The following is an 18,477-nucleotide window of genomic DNA, read 5'->3' as shown; positions in this document are numbered from 1 at the left end:
TCTTGTCACGGCGCATACTGTATGCACTACATGAGTGACGGCACGAGCATTTTATTTGTGTTCGTTTTTGTTTTTTTTTTGCTTAACGCTGCCTGCAGGAAAGAAGAAAAAGGAAAGGCCAAAGTGTCCAAGAATTTGCTCCTCGTCATCTGTGTTTTGATATGAATATTGTTGATGATAAACTCGGATCCCGCCCCCAGTTTGAGAAGCGACCGCCCCCTTTCATGTTGCGACAGCAGGAATGCAGTGGCGTTGTGTGTGTGTGTGTGTGTGTGTGTGTGGGGGGGGGGGGGAGGGGGGGTCCCGACACCCAACAGTATTAGACATTCCCATGGAAAGATTAGGTCATGTGATGTTGGTAGCGCTTGACGCTTGATTGACTGTTAAGAGGTGCACGCGCTTACTGCCGTCCAATCCAGGGAGCGCTCATTCATACCCACATTTTGTGTGCGTGCGCATGTGCGCGTGATTTTCTTCTCTTCTTAATGTATTATTTTTGTATAAAGTGGAAATCAATCTTAAATCATTATTTATACGTGCTGAGGAAATGTTGATATTTTGAGTAAACATTTTTCAAAGTGAACATCGAGGCTGTATGTTCTCTTTTTGTTTGAGCATGCTCTCTTTTTTAATTTTGTATTTGTTTTGATGTATTATTGTTTGGTTTTGTTGTTGTTTTTATTTTTTGGCTGTTGATGATTATTTTGTTTTATATTATTGACTCTTTATTATCTCATTTGTTTTCTGTTTTCCTCTTTTGTTTATCTTCATTTTTGTTGCTTTTGTATTTTTTATTTATTTGGTTTTTTGCTTCCGTTATTTATTTTTTATTCTTTGTTGTTACTTTTTAATATTACAGATTTTTGATTTGTTGTTTTAATTATTCATTGCAATATTTATGATTTAGGCGAGGCGGCACGGTGGCGGGCTGGTTAGCGCATCTGCCTCACAGTTCTGAGGTGCGGGGTTCAATCCCCGCGGGGCCCCGCCTGCGTGGCGTTTGCACGTTCTCCCCGTGCCTGCGTGGCTTTTCTCCGGGCACTCCGGTTTCCTCCCACATCCCAAAAACATGCGTGGTAGGTTGATTGAAGACTCTAAATTGCCCGTAGGTGTGAACGTGAGTGCCCATGGTTGTTTGTTTATGTGTGCCCTGCGATGGGCTGGCAACCAGTTCAGGGTGTGCCCCGCCTAGCTGGGATAGGCTCCAGCAGGCCCGCGACCCCTGTGAGGATAAGCGGCTCAGAAAATGGATGGATGATTTAGGCTAATCTTGTTACTTTTCATGAAATTGTTTTTTTTATTTTTTATTGTTTACTGTTTATTTTTTATTTTATTTATTATCCTATCTTAATTTTTAGTGTGTTATTTTTGTGATGTCATTTTCTTTTTATTCATCCTTTTTTATTTCATTTTTTTTATGATTGAATTGAAATGATTGGATTTTTTTGTTGGTTTGTTTTTTTATTTTTTGTTTTCTTTGTTTGTTTTCTTTACAATTCCATTTTTGATGCATTTCCTTTCTTCTCGGATTAGCTGGAAGAAATCCCGTTTTGCTGCCTTAACGTGAGGCGTGTTGCGTCCAGTTTAGCAAATTTCGTTTCCTTGCCAAAATGAGCCTCCAATGGCCTCTTCGAACCAAAAAGGCAGACATCCCTTGTCTCTTCTGAGCACAGCTTCTTATGACTTTTGTGGGGTTTACTCACGATAGACACGACTACCACATTTGCTATTGCCAAGTCCAAATGGGTTTGCGGGCTGAATTCTCCCAAAAATTGCACTGCTAGTACAACCCCAATTCCAATGACGTTGGGACGTTGTGTTAAACATCAATAAAAACGGAATACAATGATTTGCAAATCATGTTCGACCTATATTTCATTGAATAAACTACAAACACAAGATATTTCATGTTCAAGCGGATAAACTTTGTTTTTAGCAAATAACGTCCCAACTTCATTGGAATTGGGGTTGGAAGCAAAACCAGAAGCAGAATTTAAGCAAAAAAAAAAAAAACAGAAGCAGAACTGAAGCAGAACTTCTTTGTCATTTGACAAGGCAGAGCGATCGAGAAAACAGGCTTAGTGGCTCCAATGATGATTTTAGCCTTTTTCTCTACTAGCTTGAACGTTTGAAGTGTCAGTCAAAAATACGTTACGTGAGGTAAACTACTTGGAAGGGCGCCTGTTGTTTACAAACATGACAACACGGTCTATAGTAGACAAATTAAGATTTGCAGTTTTCAAATGTATGCGGTGCTCGGTGGTGGAATTTGATGACTCGCCATAAAAGTGCACAATTGTGGCTGTCGTTGTCACTTGTGTACTGTGCCCCCCCACCACACACACCCTAAGCGAGTCCCCTCGGTGTGCCCACGTATCCCCGCGTTGACCTGCGGCCCGGCGTCCCGCTGGGCTCCGTCTTGTAATCCACTGATGTTGCTCAATTTGCTTTTCAATGAGGCCTTTGATTTTCACACCCAGGAAGCCTGCAAAGATCTGAGCAGGCTGTTTTTTTTTGGGGGGGGGGGGGGCTTGCGGGGGGGAACCTTTCTTTCTTTCTCCTGCCAGCTACGAAGGGGGCCCGTGCGCATCTGTTTGGGTGTGTGCGGAAAAGCTCTCAACAACGCCAAAACCGCCGTCTCGACTCTTTCGCCGCTGATTGACGACAACGCTTCATTTAGCAACAATCGCATACCATTAGATAAGTACCGTTAGCTAGAAATAGATGGATAGATGATATCTTGAAAAGAGTATGGTGGACGTCCACTGTCGGTGGTGCTATGAGGTGTTGCCATGGTGACCGCCCTCATCTCCACGACTGGCGTTTGCGTCACGATGAGCAGCACCACAACAAGAAGAAGAAGAAGAAGCAGAAAGGAGGAGGCGGGATGATGGAAGAGCGCCGCGTCGCACGCGTGTCTTAGTGCGTCAAAGATGGGTGTCGGTCCCGGTGAGCAATTAGCCTTGCGACCCCTGACCCCCGCCGGGCCGCCTCCTCCGCGAGGCCCTTCGGGGCCCAGCTGGAGTCGATGTCGCATCCTTTCTTGCGACGGCGCGTTCGCCACGCGCCTCCCACTTTCCGACCCGGCGCCAGGTCGACCGCCGCGGCGGCCGGAAAACACAGAAACTTCATTTGATGCTCTTCATAACGTTTTATCGTCTAGCATTTACCTTCCATGGGAAATACTGTCAAGTTTTTTTTTTTTGAGTTTTTTTCTATACGGTATGTCGTGGTAAAATAGTGAAAATTCACAGATTGCATTGAAAACATATTTTCACTTTTTTTGTTTTTGTTTGAATAAGTGAAGATAAAGTGCCACCAAGCATTTTGGGGGTTTGTTCCTCCTCAAAAAAATAAATAAAAAGATGTATTTTTTTTGGAAGGGTTTCAAGCCTGAGTTTGGGGTTTAAAACGGAAGGTAAGTTTTGAAATAAGCGCTTCAATTAAGGTTCTAAACCAGGGTTATGGTTTCGGACAAGGGGTGTGGCTTCAAGTATTAGGGTTGTCAAACAACAGTTAGGGTTTCAAATTTGGGGTTTAAAGCCAGTTCGATAGGGTCTTAAAATCCTGACTCAGGCTGGAAACTCTTCATTTGAAACCCCCAACCCAGGGGTTTCAAGCCTGGGTTGGATTTTCAAATTCGGCGCCCGAGCCCGTGGAAAAGAATTTTTGGATTCCATTGTGATGCGAGGCGTCGGCGCCGCTCGCACATTTGGAGGAGGACGCCCGACAGATCGACGTGATTTACGGCGCTCGGGCCGGTTAATGTTCACCTTTCTCGGGCCGTCGCCATTCGCCGGGGCGGGGGGTGCGGGCTGCGGGGGGGTCCGCCCCGGTCCGATCCCAGACCTGCGAACCGCCTCCCGGAAAAGGAGTCGATGACGGAGCCTCGTCGGGCTTCGAATGAGAAGAAGGGTTTCAAGTCTCTGTTCTGGTTTTAAGACAGGGTTAGGGTTTCACATTAAGGTTTCAAGCTTCTGTTAAGGTTCCAAACCAGTGTTAAGGTTTCAAAGAGAGTTTGGAGCCTGGGTTAGGTTTGCAAATGAGGGTTTCAAGTCTGGGTTAGAATTTCAAACGATTGTTAGGGTTTTACATTCGGGGTTCAAGCCTCTGTTAGGGTTCTAAACCAGGGTTAGGGTTTCACGTTATGATTTCAAGACAAAGTAGGGTTTTAAGTCAGGGTTATGGAGTTTCAAATTAGGGTTTCCACCCAGGGTTAGGTTTCAAACAAGGGTTAGGGTTAGAGTAATATGTATTCAAGCCTGCATTTGGAGTTTTAAATGAACGCTTCAAACCAGAGATTGGGTTCCAAGTTCACGTTTCCAACAAGGGTTAGGGTTTCGAAGGAGGGTTTTTAGCTTGGTTCGGGGCTGCAAAAAAGCGCTAGGATTTTGAATTCGGGTTTTAAAACCCGGATTTAGTCTCAAACGAGGATCAGTGTTTCAAAGTAGGGTTTTGAGCCAAGGGTGCTAAGTTTCAGTTCGAAGCCTGGGTTTGAGCTATCGGCATTACCAGATTACGAGCAACTTTTTATTGCTCAGTGACTGTTTTTTTTGTCAATGTCTTTATGTCTCCAAAGTGTTCTGTGTCAATTGACTGTCTGTTGTCGTACTCGAGCGGCTCCAACGACCGGAGACAAATTCCTTGTGTGTTTTGAACATACTTGGCGAAAGGAAGGTGATTCTCATTCTCATTCTGGATCTGATTCTGATTCTCCAGTGACCACGTGTTGCTTTCCCCCCACGCGTGACAATTTGACGCGACCGCCGTCACGGGACAGACAGAGGACGGAAAGTAGATCAACACTGACATCTGTCGGCGTATACGTGCACTGCACAACCGACATGAATTTGAGCCTGCAGAACCAAACCCGGGGTTGATATATCCGGTGACGTCAGTGATGACGCCATTCTCAGCCTGGCTAATGCCCTCATCAAGATGGCGCTGCGGCCGGGATCATCTGGAGGCGGCAGGTACTCGATCGCCTTTCCAATCCTCTCTGGCTCCATTTTGACAGGTTTTCTTCCCCCGACCGACTTCCACCTGACCTCTAAGCGGTCACCGTGACGGCTTTGAGGGGACGTCGACACCGGTTGGTTTTGTGCTCAAAGCCGGCTGACGAGATGGCTGCTTGCCACAGCTAACGTTAGCGCGCTCGCTAGCTAGCTCGCTAGTTGCTGTCACAGGAGGATTCGACCACGATCATTAAGGCGTACTTACGCCTCATATCGTTATTTTTATGAACAGTAATACAAGTCGAGCCAACTTTTATGCGTCCAAATGACGTTTATGTGCATCTTAAAAACAGCTAATACGTACATAACGGGCCCATTGTAGTGGGTTGATACAAAATAGTAGTCCCCCGGTTTTCGCGGGAGAAAATGACCGAGAATTGTGAAACAGCGAATAATTGACCTCAGCCTAAAGATTTTTATAACCAAAGATGACATACATTTGCACAACCTACCATCGTTCTTAAGAACAATAATACAAATCGGGCTACTTGCTGTCAAGTGCGCATATGACGTTACATGTGTGTGCGTGTTGGCGCGTTAATAATGCTATCATGATAATAAAGTATACAAACGCGCCCATAACTGCTTGATTCAATACAGTGGACCTGTTCGTCATCATTAGCTAAACAAAAATTCAGACCAAAGCAACGCTTCCATAGCTTTGGCACCATTTTGTGGTATCTTGGTGCCAAAGCACTATTGTGAATTAAGTCAAAACTCGTGCTTTGCCACCATCGTTTGTCCCTTGTAGGCAATTGTAAAGCTTTTTTTAGGGCGAGGGCAGGCTATTGCTGTCTGCTTTTTGCTTTTCACGTCAGCGTTCGCTCTCTGTCACGGTTCGGAAAGAGCAAAATCTGCGTGGAATTGACCCGACCAAAAAATGTTCATAATAGCCTTTATTAACTGTTTAAAATGCAAAGATAATCACCTACTACGCTCCCAAAACTGTGTAATTTCCAACGGGGTTTACCACAAATAAAAAATAAAGAGTTTACAGATTATTTGATTTTGACAAATCCACCTGTAGCGCGTGCACTTGTGGCGTAACTTCCACTCACAAACCAGACTAAATTGAGCTCCTCCCTCCCCGGCACTCAGCCTATCAGTTGAGCTCTGTCACTTCATAATACTTCCTTGACACCAATGACTACATATATCTTATCAGCCAGGGCTTCGGCGCCATCCTGTGGCATTTTAGGATGTAGAAGACAAAATATGCAAGTGGAGTCATATGTTTTTTTGGGTGAATAGCTGAGAACAGGTTCCACAGGAAAAAACAAAACATAGTGTCTTGCTAGCAAGATGTGCTAAATATTTATTTATTTTTAATGCCGTGAGCCTCAGCAGCGTAAATAATGAATGCAGCGATGACACGGATATAGCACAGCTGAAACTGAAGCCCAACCACTGTGGGTGGAATTAGTAGAACATGGACGCAATTACATACTGTCCGTTTGTGCGACCTGAAACCGAAACCCATACACGTTTGTTTTGAGGCGAAAGGTTGCCATTTGCCACCTGTGTCGTTAGCGTTTTCGCCGACACACCAGACGCCGGCGTTGATGACAAGCGGTTAGCCGATGCTATGCCACGTAAACGTTGTGGCAGTTTCGTCGGCTTCCGCGTAAAAGGGAAATGAACTTTACCACAACAAGTCTGTCTCATTCAAACATTTACCATTCCAAAATAGGCTCATTTCGAAGTTACTCACGTATGTCTCATAACCTGTCTTTTCCTCTCGCCCTCTTTAGTTTCATGTATCCCGTCGGAGGGAGCTTGGGACCGCCGCAAGGTGAGTCGCAATATAACTTATCAGGCTGTTATGACTTTAAGAAACAAATCGTGACAGGAGATTTCGATCCTCTGCCAGTGAACTGACTGGCATTATAAAAAATAGGAGCCCTATTTCCTCATCTAAATAGAGGTTAAATAAACATGGCGGAGTACCCGGTGCAGGTATTGTAATGTATATTATATATCGAATTATAGAATTGATAAAATATTACATTCAATATATAATTATAAATCAGGGTTGTCCGAACCTTTTCAAATTAGGCTCACAGACAAACTCACTTAACCTTGTTTATGAAACATGCTCAAACCAATTCAGTATGCGCTTAAGCAGTTAAACATATTTGAAGATGGGGAAACAAACGGTATAAATGTCACTTTGCTATTTGTAGGTGACAAAGCAAAACTTCATTAGTACAGCCTGAGTGTGATCTCTGAATTCAAAAATGACGTCGTGTTTTGTAACATCCTGCTTTAAAACATGTTGAATTCAAAATACTGTGATGTTTTGTGTCGTTTGATTTAATTAACAATTGTAAATGAAAAATGTGATGACATTTTCATCAAATTTGCCATTTAAAAAAAAAAAACCGAAACAAACAAGTCATAACTCATAACATTCAACTGTTGTAACATTTTTATTACTAATAAAGAAAAAATAATCTACACATTTTCCTGTAACGCTTTAATGCAACCTGTGTTAAAAGTAATTTTATTATCAGAACATGCGGCTGGCCGATAAAGAATGTGGAGTGAGCCGCAGATGGCCATCGGACTGCACATAATAATGACTTCAGTCAAATAATTGATGTCCATTACAACACATTTTTTTCTTCTTCCTCCCATGGCATTTTGCTCCAAGCTGTTGAAAAACAGATTGGCCTCTTGCCGCTCCCCTCGTGCCTTTCCTAATTGAACCACCGACTCATCAACTGTACATTTCGAGCAACATTTCCCTCCGTGTGTTTCAGTGGTGGAAAGTAATGAAGTCAAAATATTTGGTTACTGTACTGTGGCAGATTTTTCAAGTAGGCCTAGCTTTATTTGTCCTTAAAAACAGAGTGTGAGCCCGTTTGCCAAATACAGTAAAATGTCATTTTTTGTTTCGTGTGCAGCTATGGTGCCCATGCAGGGGCCGGGGCCGGGGCCGGGGCCGGGGCAGGGGCAGGGGCAGGGGCAGGGGCAGGGCTTCCCAATGGTCCAAGTCATGCAGCCAAATATGCAAAGCATGATGGGAATGAACTTCGGGGGACAGATGCCTCCTGGAGCCATGCCCATGCAGGTGGGTTCTGGACACATTCAATCGATATTACGATGGAATATTAAAAAAACATACACACATAAGTAAAATGAGGGTTGGAATAGGGATAGATATTTTGGGGGGTAAGTTTCCAGTAAATTTCCATGGAAAGTTAGGCTGGGGGTCATTTGAAAATGTTCCAGACTGAAAACTTTCTATCGTAATTAATGGGACTTCATCTGTACTTTTGGGGAATTTAGAGTAATTGAATGTTAATGGAATTTTGGGTACTGTACCACGGACAGCCGATGCTGCCGGGTCTGCAATTCCAACGGCAAAGTAGACGAGACAACTTCTGTGGTCATTCAAAATAATGAATTCTCACTATTCTTACAAGTCGTCGGCTTTTCAGGTTCATGTTTGGCCACAGCCAGATAGCGAGTAGGTTCGCGTGTGCTGAGAGAAAGTACAGTTTATGTGTGCGCATTGCCCCGTATTTTAAGGAACTGCTACTTGAAGAAGTGTCGCAACAAACTGCATATGCGTGCGCACAGCTCAATCGTTTCCTGTGGTCTGACTTAAATGTGCAAATGTTTGGGTCTTGGAAATTCTGGGGAAGGTTTTGGAAAAGTCATGGAAAACTATTTCTAAAAAAGCGTACAAACCTTGTTTTCTTCATGCTCTACTGTCATACCCGATGAATGCAATGAGATGGTGTCAAATTGCTACTTTTGTCTAAGTGAAGCTCCTCAACTCACTTCAGCACCAAGGTGCCACCAGATGTATTGCTTTGGCCCGAGCACAAAAACGGCAAATTACTGCGAATACGAAGGGCTGCGCTGTAGATGCCTTTGAAGGTTCCACCATGTTTAACTGTCAAGTCTTTAGTTCAAGTCTGGCAGTTATCAGGCAAATAAAGGGCTGATTGTACGTCGCAGGCCGGCATGGCGATCGGGATGCAGACCCCCGGGATGCCGTACTTGGCCCAGCCCCAGTTTATCGGCATGAGACCCGCCGGCCCGCCGTACACGGCCGACATGCAGAAGCAAATGGCCGAGGAGCACCAGTAAGAAACTCGCACCTAATCTCTCTTTTTATTAACCCTTACGGTTCCTTTTCCACGCACGCATGGTATGTTCCGGGTCAGTTTTCAAACGGGCCAAGAAAATCCTCATAATAGTTGTATACATCAAATGATGAACAATCTCGAATCCAGTTTAGCTGCCACCTAAGTGTACTTTGAAGTGCCTGCATAGAGGAATGACATTTTAAAATATTTTCATTGTGTATTTTGGCTCACTTTCATTGTGTATTTTGGCTCACTTTAGCAAAGGTCATAAAGTTCATGGTGAAAGAATGATATTTCGGGTATTTGTTTTATAGCTGTTAAATGTCAAAACGGGTCCATTTTGACCTGAAGCGGATATAAGGGTTGAAGAGGTTATAAACGAAGGGAAGTAGTCTGCTTTCCACGCCTTTTAAAACGAACGTCTTTGATCTAATAATAGAATAGCGTTCTCAAGGGTGTCTGCGTTACAGTTCCACTTTATTGCTCGTAGGAAGCGTCTGGAGCAGCAGCAGAAGATGCTGGAGGAGGACAGGAAACGGCGGCAGTTCGAGGAGCAGAAGCAGAAGCTCAGGCTGCTCAGTAGCGTCAAACCTAAAGTGAGAGACCGAGAGAGAGAGAGAGTCTGGGAGTCCTTATCCCGTCGTGCGATTGATTCCAGTCGCTCGTTGTTGTTGTGTTTTTGCGGGGCGGCGCTCAGACGGGGGAGAAGAGCCGGGACGACGCCTTGGAGGCGATAAAGGGGAACCTGGACGGTTTCAGCCGGGAGGCCAAGATGCACCCCACGCCGTCGTCGCAGAGCAAGAAGCCAGGTAGAGAGCGAGTCGTGTTCGTGGGCTGACGAGAACAACGGTCGGCAAACTTGTGCTCGAGGGCCAGATTTCATTTCAAAAGTGTACAGATGGGACGTAGATGAGGGGGGGGAAAAAAAAAATATATATATATAATAAATTAATGTGTATGTGGAATAGTTTTTTTTTAATAGTAAAATTCATTTTCATTCATAAATTTTTATTACAGTGAACCTGGCTATTCGTGACTCACTATTTGCAAATGCACCCAGTCTTGCTTTTTCTCTGCGGTGCCTAACCGCAGCTATTTGCCAAAAGACTCCCCAATATTTGTTGCTCTGTATGTAATGTTCTAATGTGCCACAGGATGGCATCAAAGCGCTGGCTAATAGGAAAGGAGTAATTGGTATTTTTACACGTCGCAAAGCGGTAACACACACACAAAAGTCCTCACATTTCCGGTGCAGTTTCCTCTTAATCCGATCGTCGGTTAAAATTAAATTCAAGTGATTTTGGATCATAGTTTGTGGTACGTTGGTGATGTGGATGTTCGGCGGCCCAGATCAAAGAAGGAAACGGGCCGCATGTCCCCCGCGGGCCCTCTACTCTTTGATCCTGAATTGCGTCTCTGTTGTGCTCCATCATCACAATTTGTTCGTTCTTGCAGACTCGTCATCATCTTCATCATCATCCTCCTCATCATCATGCCACCCGTCTGTTGCCACTCCCTCTCTCCCCGCGCCTTTGTCTGAGGACAATGATGAATTTAGCGACTTTCAAGGGCCTGCCTCTTCCAACCCTTCCTCCTCCTCCTCTTCCTCTGAGCCCCCTTCCTGCCGGACCGTCGTGGCCGCTTTGCCCGAGGAGGACGAGGAGTTTAGTGACTTTGTTCAAGGTCCCGTTGGTTCGGCACGCTCGCGCCTTCCCTCTCAAGTCCGCCCTTCCCTCCCTTCCTCTGTGTCCCTTCCCGCTGCCGCTCCTCCACACTCTGCCGTCAACAGCTGCTCTCAAACTTCATTTCAAGGTAATTTATTCTTTTGCTCACCTTCCATAAACTCACGGGGGATACACCTAGTGGTTCCAATGTGTAGCGCAGGCCAGCAAATGACCGGTGGCTTTACAGCAGGGATGGGCTACATTTAATATTTAAAATGGACAGGAAAATAAATTTATATATATATATATATATATATATATATGTTGATCTTTCCTGTTTTAGTTTACTGTTTACAATTAATACATTTTAATTATTTTCAAAGATTAAATCTTGTTTGTTTTGTCCATTTATCCAAAAAACGTGGTGGGTTGGCTGATGAAAAAGGTGCTTGTTCCCTGCTGGCTCCCACCTCTAGGCCCATCCCTGGAAGAGAAGCTTTTCTCCTCTTGCGACCTCACTGCTGGCAAGACGGCGCACTTGAACTTTAAATCCAGGCAGACTTTGACGGAAATGAGTCCCAGAGCTAGAGTTTCTGCCCAGTTTCAGAGCAGCAATAAGGCCAGGAACTGGGCCACGGCCGCCCGGGACTTGAGTCTCGAGTCCGTCTTCGTCACAGAAAGGATACCCGAGGCCTCCGGCGCGGCCCCGCCTGCTGCCGAGGCCTCCCCTCGAAGCGGTGATGACAGCGGTGAGAGAAGCCTCTATTTGTTACCAGACCTGCGCAGCTGCTTCTGCCACTAAAACTACTGCTTCCTGTCTTCTTCAACTGTGCCATGTTCGCTTTTATACTACATTTTGTTGACATTCAATCCAAACAGGCTGACTGCTCCTTCAATAACTGTGATCAGTATCAAGTGTTGCGCTGAGGTACCTTGATTTCAAACGTTTATAGCCGCCCTGCTACACTTCTTTCCAGGTTTTCTGTAGTCATTGTTTGGGCTCTTGGGGACGTGCTTGCTGCTCCACGCTGCCTGCTTTGGCCTAACAAGGATACGCATTGACTTTTTACTCTGTTAATGTTTTTTTTTTTCATTTTTCTTTTTTTCACTTCTGTGTCGTCAAGGCTAACGCTGAGGCTCTTCATAGAGAACACAGTCTTTGTTAGCAGCGAGGTGCAATGGTACCTTTCGTTTAATAAGGAAAAATAGAAAATCAACTACTTGTTTTATATATTTTTTTATATATTTATGTATGTTATATCTGCACCGAGCTTTCCAAACATCATTTTTAGGGAGTTTCGGATACCAGCAGGTGCTCGGCTGCCACGACTCTCGGCAACTCGTATTCCTCTACAAGGTTGAGGCTACAACAAATAACGCTCTCTATATTTGTGTGTGTGTGTGTGTGTGTGTGTGTGTGTGTGTGTGTGTGTGTTTGATTTCCACAGCAGGTGTTGGTGTGTATCCACAACAAGAGCACATCCAGTCCATCCCGCCATCTTGGCTTTACAACGACAGCCTCATCCCAGGTAATTTAAAATTTAGTTTCATTTAGTACGTATTTTAATGGAATATCTTTGCTCATGTTCACACATACAAGGGCATTTGAACCTTCCTGTTACAGTACGTTGTGGGTCAAAATGACCCAGTTTAAAATGGTTAGTAATTCAAGTAATAATGTTTCCAAGAAACAAAATCTCTTGCTTTTCTGCGCTCAGAGATGTTCAAGAAGGTTCTGGAGTTCAGCATGACTCCGGCCGGGATCGACACTGCCAAACTGTACCCGCTGCTCATGTCGTCGGGTCTCCCCCGGGAAGCCTTGGGCCAAATCTGGGCATCCGCCAACCGCACAACGCCTGGCATGCTGACAAAGGAAGAGCTGTACACCGTGCTGGCCCTGATTGGTGTGGCGCAGGTAAAACTATAGCGACAATGGCATTTGGATAGTTTATTTGAATGTTTAATTATTGAATAGAATTTGTGTTTGTATAATGACTTTTTTATTTAATGGCCTTCAATTTTATAACGCCATTTATATTTGTTGTTTCGGCCAACAGGAAATATAAAGGCAATAAAATAGCTTAAAATGTTAAATTAAAGTGCATTCAATTACTTAGTGAAATATAGTGATTTTATATATATATATATATATATATATATATATATATATGCATTTCGTCATTTCATGACCAATTTGTAATTTTATTTATTACATTTTTTTTTATTTAAATGGAGAAAATGAAATTTTATTGAAATGTGAAATCATTGAATTGTTAATTTGACTAAATCAGAAATATATTAATACATTATGCGCTATTACATTGATTGTATTTAATCATTTATGACCAATTTATACATTCCTTGTACTTTTTAAATGATTTTATTCCATTTCATTTATTTCATTGAATTTGTAATTATTTCATAGAATGTGTACGTATTTACTGACATTTTATTCAATGGTGTTTTTATTCAGTGAAGCGCTTAATTTATTATTTATTTATTTAATTAAATTTTTTTGGCTTGAATTTCATGACCATGCAGTGCATTGAAAAATGTCAAGGAATGCACATGAAATTTGTCAGTTACCCACCAAGGAGATGGTGGGTGGGTTCAGTGATCTGATTGGTTGAGCAGCACGCGCGTGTGTGTGTGTGTGTGTGTTTCAGAGCGGCCTGCCTGCGATGAACGTGGAAATCCTCTGTCAGTTCCCTGCGCCGCCAGTGCCCAACCTACCGGCCCTCGCGATGGCCTTGGCCCCCGTCATGCCCCAGCACCAGCAACCCATGATGAGCCACCCGCCAGTCTCCATGCCCATGCCCACACCGCCACCGACAGTCATGCCCCCCATGATGGCGGCTGCGGCGCCCGCCAACTTCGCCAGTTTTCCTCCTGCTCAGGTAACACTTGATCTACTGCCTTACGAGTGCCCTAACTTTTTCTAGTTACCACGTCGTCGCTCGGCCGAGTTTAGCTCATTTCGAATCCTGGTTCCTAAGAAAGTGAGTGCTGAGAAGACGCGGATCATGTCAGAAGGAGAAGCGCAATGTCCATTGATTTAAAGCAATACATCTTGCAAACACTGTTTAATTATTAATGTTAAATTATAATCATTCTTTACATTCTATTTAATTATTGCTGTATGTTTTTGTACAATATGATAGTATGGAAAGCTTTTTTTCTTACTGGAAAAACGCGTTCCAAAAATTTGGTGGTGTTTTTTATTTTTAAATTTTTTTGGTTGGAGCTGGAACGGATTGATGACACTTTTTATTCATTCCAATTTAGAAAGTTGATTTGAGGTAAGAGTGTTTTGAGTTACGAACATTCGTCACGGAACAAATTGAATTTGTAAGTCAAGATACCTCTGTACTATGCCATACTTTAAAGAATAGTTCTCAGTTATCTGAATAATAAGGTCTGACTTTTTTCCCTCAAAATACACAAAGGGTCCAGAAAAAAAGCATTTCTCTAAAATGCAACAAGCAAAAAACCTAGCCACTTTTTGTGGTGTGAACTGGATTAATTTGTAATTAATTAATTGTATTTATGAAATTGTATTTGTTGTTAATTGCATTTCTGAAAGCCATAATGTGTCCCCTTTAATTTCATGTTCACCGACGCCTTAAGGGGAATAAAGTGGAAGACGATGACTTCCAGGATTTCCAGGAGGCTCCCAAGGCTGGAACCGGCGACCAGGCGTTCACAGACTTTCAGGGGCAGTCGAGTGCAAGTTTCCCTGGCGGCAAAGCGGCGCAGCATCAAAAGAGGTAACACGTTCATATTCAATCGCAGCGCTTCTGCATTAAAGCATTGTTGTCCCGCACATTGTGCATCGGATAGTCGGTGGAAGCGCCTCGGCATGACAATGAGTTTGGCTCAGCTCCTGATGAATTCATTTCAGCGGGCGGTCGATCACCGTATTATTTCACCAGCCTAAACGGAAAAGCAATTATGCGTCCAGAGATGAAGACGAGACGGAACTAAATTATCTGAGTGGTGTTAAGTTTCTCTCACATTTACAAGGACAGTGGAGACTTTTGAGCAATGACGTAAAGGCTGAGATTGTAGTTTTATTAGAGAGTGCTAAAAAAAGCTCATTTAGAAGAGAAGAATGTAAACAATTGTATGTTTATTATAGGTAACTCAGTGTGCGTTTGATCAGAATCAGAATCATCTTTATTTGCAAAGTATGTCCTTGAAGGTGATACCTTTCTATTAAATTAGCTGGTTAATTCCCATTGAACATTTTATTTTTGGAATAAAGTTGTCCCTCATCACATCGTGTTTTACTTTTCATGGTTATATGGTAGTGCTGATTTTTAATTCGTACATATTTCATTTTCTATCGTGGGATTTAGCCGTGATCATTTTCCCACATACTGTTGCAGACTCACTCAGCATTAACTTTATTTATTTCAGACCAGGGAGATCCATATCACAGAGTAAAAAAACGAATTAAAATAGAAACAAGAGAGACAATTATAATAACAATGGTAATAACAGCAGTACGAATAAAGAAATTACAGCACAAAACAACTAAACTGTTCAATGTCCAACATAGAGATGTTCGCCAGTGGTTCCACTGCCATCAAGTGCTAGTCAGGAGGGAAGAGTGATATACGCACATTCAGAGTCATAGATACTACAGTGTCGAACGTGAGGATGGTGATCTTTTACATTGGTGTTATTCATAAAGCTTTAAAAAAAAAAAAAAAAAATGACGAAATAATTATATGGTCGCTACTTTGTGCATTTTTCCTGTATAAATGAGGGATTACTATATTTCCAAAATTTGACCTTTCACCCATGGATTCTTGGGTACGTTCGGAAATGCACTCCAAGTGTGCTCTGTACACTCTGGAACTTTCGGAAACGCAGAGCGTTGTTGGAGTGTGTGCCGTTTGGTTATTCAGAGCGCCGCACTCCGGGAGTGCCGGAGCGTCAGGCAAGACGAGATGTTTACAGGCGGAACTGACTGAATATGGCAGACGCACTGACGTATCCCTGCCAGTGGCCAACATGCTCGTTCGTAAATTCATAGAAAATGGTGTGCGCTCTGAGAGGCTGTGTGAGTTCAGTTTTTCTTTTTTAATAGATCTGCAAACATTTCAACAATTCCGTTTTTTTTCTGTCAATACGGGGTGCTGTGTGTACATTGAGGAAAGAAAATGAATACAAAAGATTTTCGCAAATGGCTGCAATATAACAAAGAGTGACAAATTTAAGGGGTCTGAATACTTTCCGTACCCACAGTAAATGTGATGGGCCACACCTTTGATAACCCCCCTCACTGTCGAATATCTTCCAGTGCACCGGCCATGTTGACACCTCTGTCCGGTGTCTCCTCTGATAAGTACGCTGTCTTCAAGCAGCTGTCTGTGGATCAGCCCGCAGAAGTCACGCCCCCTACCTCAGGTACAAGCTTTACCTTTCTGTGTCTTGGTGTTTGTTTGTTTACATTTTTTCCCCTTACATTACCTTTTTTTGTCCCTTTATAGATGGAGGAGACAAATACAGTGTGTTTAGACACCTAGAAAATCCTGCTGACAAGAAACCACTAGGTGAGAAGTTTTTGCCTCCCAATTTAGGGCATACTAGGCCAATGGTTCCAGGCCGACCATCTAGGCCAATGGTTCTCGAGTCTGCCAGAAAAAACATACGTTGAATCAGAATTTTCGGATTTGAAACACAACGAATTAAATAGTAACGTACTAATTACTGAACTCATTCACTGCCAGCCTTCCCAGTTAACATGGATATTTGACTTCTAAAGCCGTCAATGGCAGTGCATGTTAATTCTGACGAGCTTCAATGCTGCCATGCCGCATTTACTTAAAAAAAAATTAAATATCTCACGATGTTTAGACTTTGTTTGCTGGCAACATGATTTTGACTTACTGCACATTAGTTTCTGCATGTGTATGCGAAAAAAAAAATAAAGATAAAAAATCCTTAAAAAAAAGCTCTCTGCTGTGAGAGGGTCCTACTAGGCTAGCTCCAATGAGCTGCACGGATAACATGGAAGCACCACAACAGAACCCGGCAGAAAAGAGCCATCGCTGGACGGGACGACCTCGGCAGATTGAATGAGAGAGAGGTAATCCAACACAGCGTGGCAGATGATGGGAGCGGCCAGGTAGCCACCAGGCTAGGTAGCCAGCAGGCTAGCTGTAAAACCGGCAGTTTGGTCTGGTCCATGTGGACTTATTGCACCGACTAGTGCAAAACAGACCCCGGATTCTACCTGTGGCCAAGGTATGGCGAGGGATCCTAGTTGAAGTAAGCCATTTTAAACTAAAAATAAAAAAGTTTCTCTACAGAGACGCGGCAGGCAAAAAGCTTCAGTCAAAAGGTGCCAGTGTACTCTCTTACCGGTTCAATAGATAGTTTTCAAATAATCACAATGGATTTTTCATTTGTTGGACTATTATTTCGGAATGGTACAAGGAGTAGCAATTAGTTTGTGATTCGCTAGTCATTCATCGCTGTCAATACGAATAGCGATTGGAGTTTTAGGGGCGAGTCCGAGCACTTGTACTTAGTGATTCTTTTGCCTACCACTAGTGGGGGTAGTAGAGAGTGGGAAGTGTCAACCAAAAAGGAGATGTTATGTAAGGTAATTTGTTTCCAAACTTCAGTATGCATCAGAGTACACACACTAGCCAGACATACTGTATTTTTCGATGTCAAGTGGGTCGAGCACGGCGCCAGTTGCCCAGTGTGAGTGCGCCCTAAGTCATGAACCAAAAAGCACAGACTCAAAAGTCGTGCTTTGGTAAAAACTTGGGTATAATGTCGTTAAAACTTTTCGCACAGCTTTGTTTTGCACGCCTTCAATGTTGATCGCAGTTGTTTTTTTCATCCCACTTTCATTAGAACAGTTTGCAATGTGGATCGGTTTTACATTACCAGTAAGTCATGCTCTTAGTCTGTAGTGTGTCTGCAGTCTCTCTTCCAGTACATACAAAAGTGGATGAACTACTGCTAAATTTCCAAAGTGTATTCTGAGTGTTTCTGCTTCACACACGACTGCTGTGACGTTTTTATGGCTTTTACTGTATCTGTCTCTGTGCTGTTTACCATAATTTCTCGTGTATAATGTATATCCATGTATAATACGCACCCCCAAAGTTGACCTCAAAATTCTGCCTATGTATAATGCATAGGCATAATATATAATGTATAATGCAAACCCTTCTACCTATGTATAATGCATTTTTACAATGCATGATTTTGCTTCTACCCATATGACCAAAACGAAGTATTATCTGTACTTTGTTAGTTTTTTTTCAGGGAATTATTCTGAAGTTAAGCACTTTATTTGAACATGTAATCCTTTTTTTAATTTACTTGCTCTTATTTTGAAAGTCACAGCCCTACATTTATTTAGTAAATGAGAAAACACACAGTTGTGCTCATATGTTTGATTACCAAGGCGGAATTTGTAAGATGGGTACAATTCTTAAAAGAAAACATGAAGGGCCGGCATACATTTATAAAATGTGAAAGTTCTTTTCCATTTGCCCCTGTACCTATGTATAATGCGCACTATTGACTTTTGGCAATTTTTTTTGGGGGGGGAGGGGCGGGAATGCGTATCATACATGAGAAATTACGGTAATTTCAACTGAAAACACAAAAACCATGTCCATCCATCTATCATTTTCTTATAACACCGATCCTCATTGGGGTCACAGG

The 18,477-nt window shown here is 43.0% G+C and overlaps 1 protein-coding gene across 8 annotated transcripts in view; it reads left to right on the top strand.

Annotated features, from left to right (window-relative positions):
* The first annotated feature begins 4,924 nt into the window (after positions 1–4,924).
* Positions 4,925–18,477, top strand: part of synrg (synergin, gamma) — a 32,383-nt gene continuing 18,830 nt past the window's right edge. For 3 of the 8 annotated variants that reach the window (XM_061680987.1, XM_061680985.1, XM_061680983.1), the window contains exons 1-14: positions 4,925–4,973; positions 6,767–6,807; positions 7,922–8,088; positions 8,985–9,112; positions 9,606–9,711; positions 9,813–9,924; positions 10,571–10,927; positions 11,256–11,528; positions 12,228–12,308; positions 12,498–12,694; positions 13,446–13,676; positions 14,407–14,546; positions 16,088–16,194; positions 16,278–16,340. In XM_061680987.1, the coding sequence (XP_061536971.1) occupies positions 4,939–4,973; positions 6,767–6,807; positions 7,922–8,088; positions 8,985–9,112; positions 9,606–9,711; positions 9,813–9,924; positions 10,571–10,927; positions 11,256–11,528; positions 12,228–12,308; positions 12,498–12,694; positions 13,446–13,676; positions 14,407–14,546; positions 16,088–16,194; positions 16,278–16,340 (2,038 nt within the window). In that variant the 5' untranslated portion in view covers positions 4,925–4,938. The remainder of the gene's footprint in view (positions 4,974–6,766; positions 6,808–7,921; positions 8,089–8,984; positions 9,113–9,605; positions 9,712–9,812; positions 9,925–10,570; positions 10,928–11,255; positions 11,529–12,227; positions 12,309–12,497; positions 12,695–13,445; positions 13,677–14,406; positions 14,547–16,087; positions 16,195–16,277; positions 16,341–18,477) is intronic. The other 5 variants (XM_061680986.1, XM_061680984.1, XM_061680989.1 and 2 more) reach the window with 4 other exon arrangements.

The sequence above is a fragment of the Phycodurus eques genome, chromosome 7 (genome assembly GCF_024500275.1).
Source record: "Phycodurus eques isolate BA_2022a chromosome 7, UOR_Pequ_1.1, whole genome shotgun sequence".
NCBI classification, from domain to species: Eukaryota; Metazoa; Chordata; class Actinopteri; order Syngnathiformes; family Syngnathidae; genus Phycodurus; species Phycodurus eques.
Note: the sequence above shows the minus strand (reverse complement) of the source record. Positions and strands in the feature narration are given on the sequence as shown.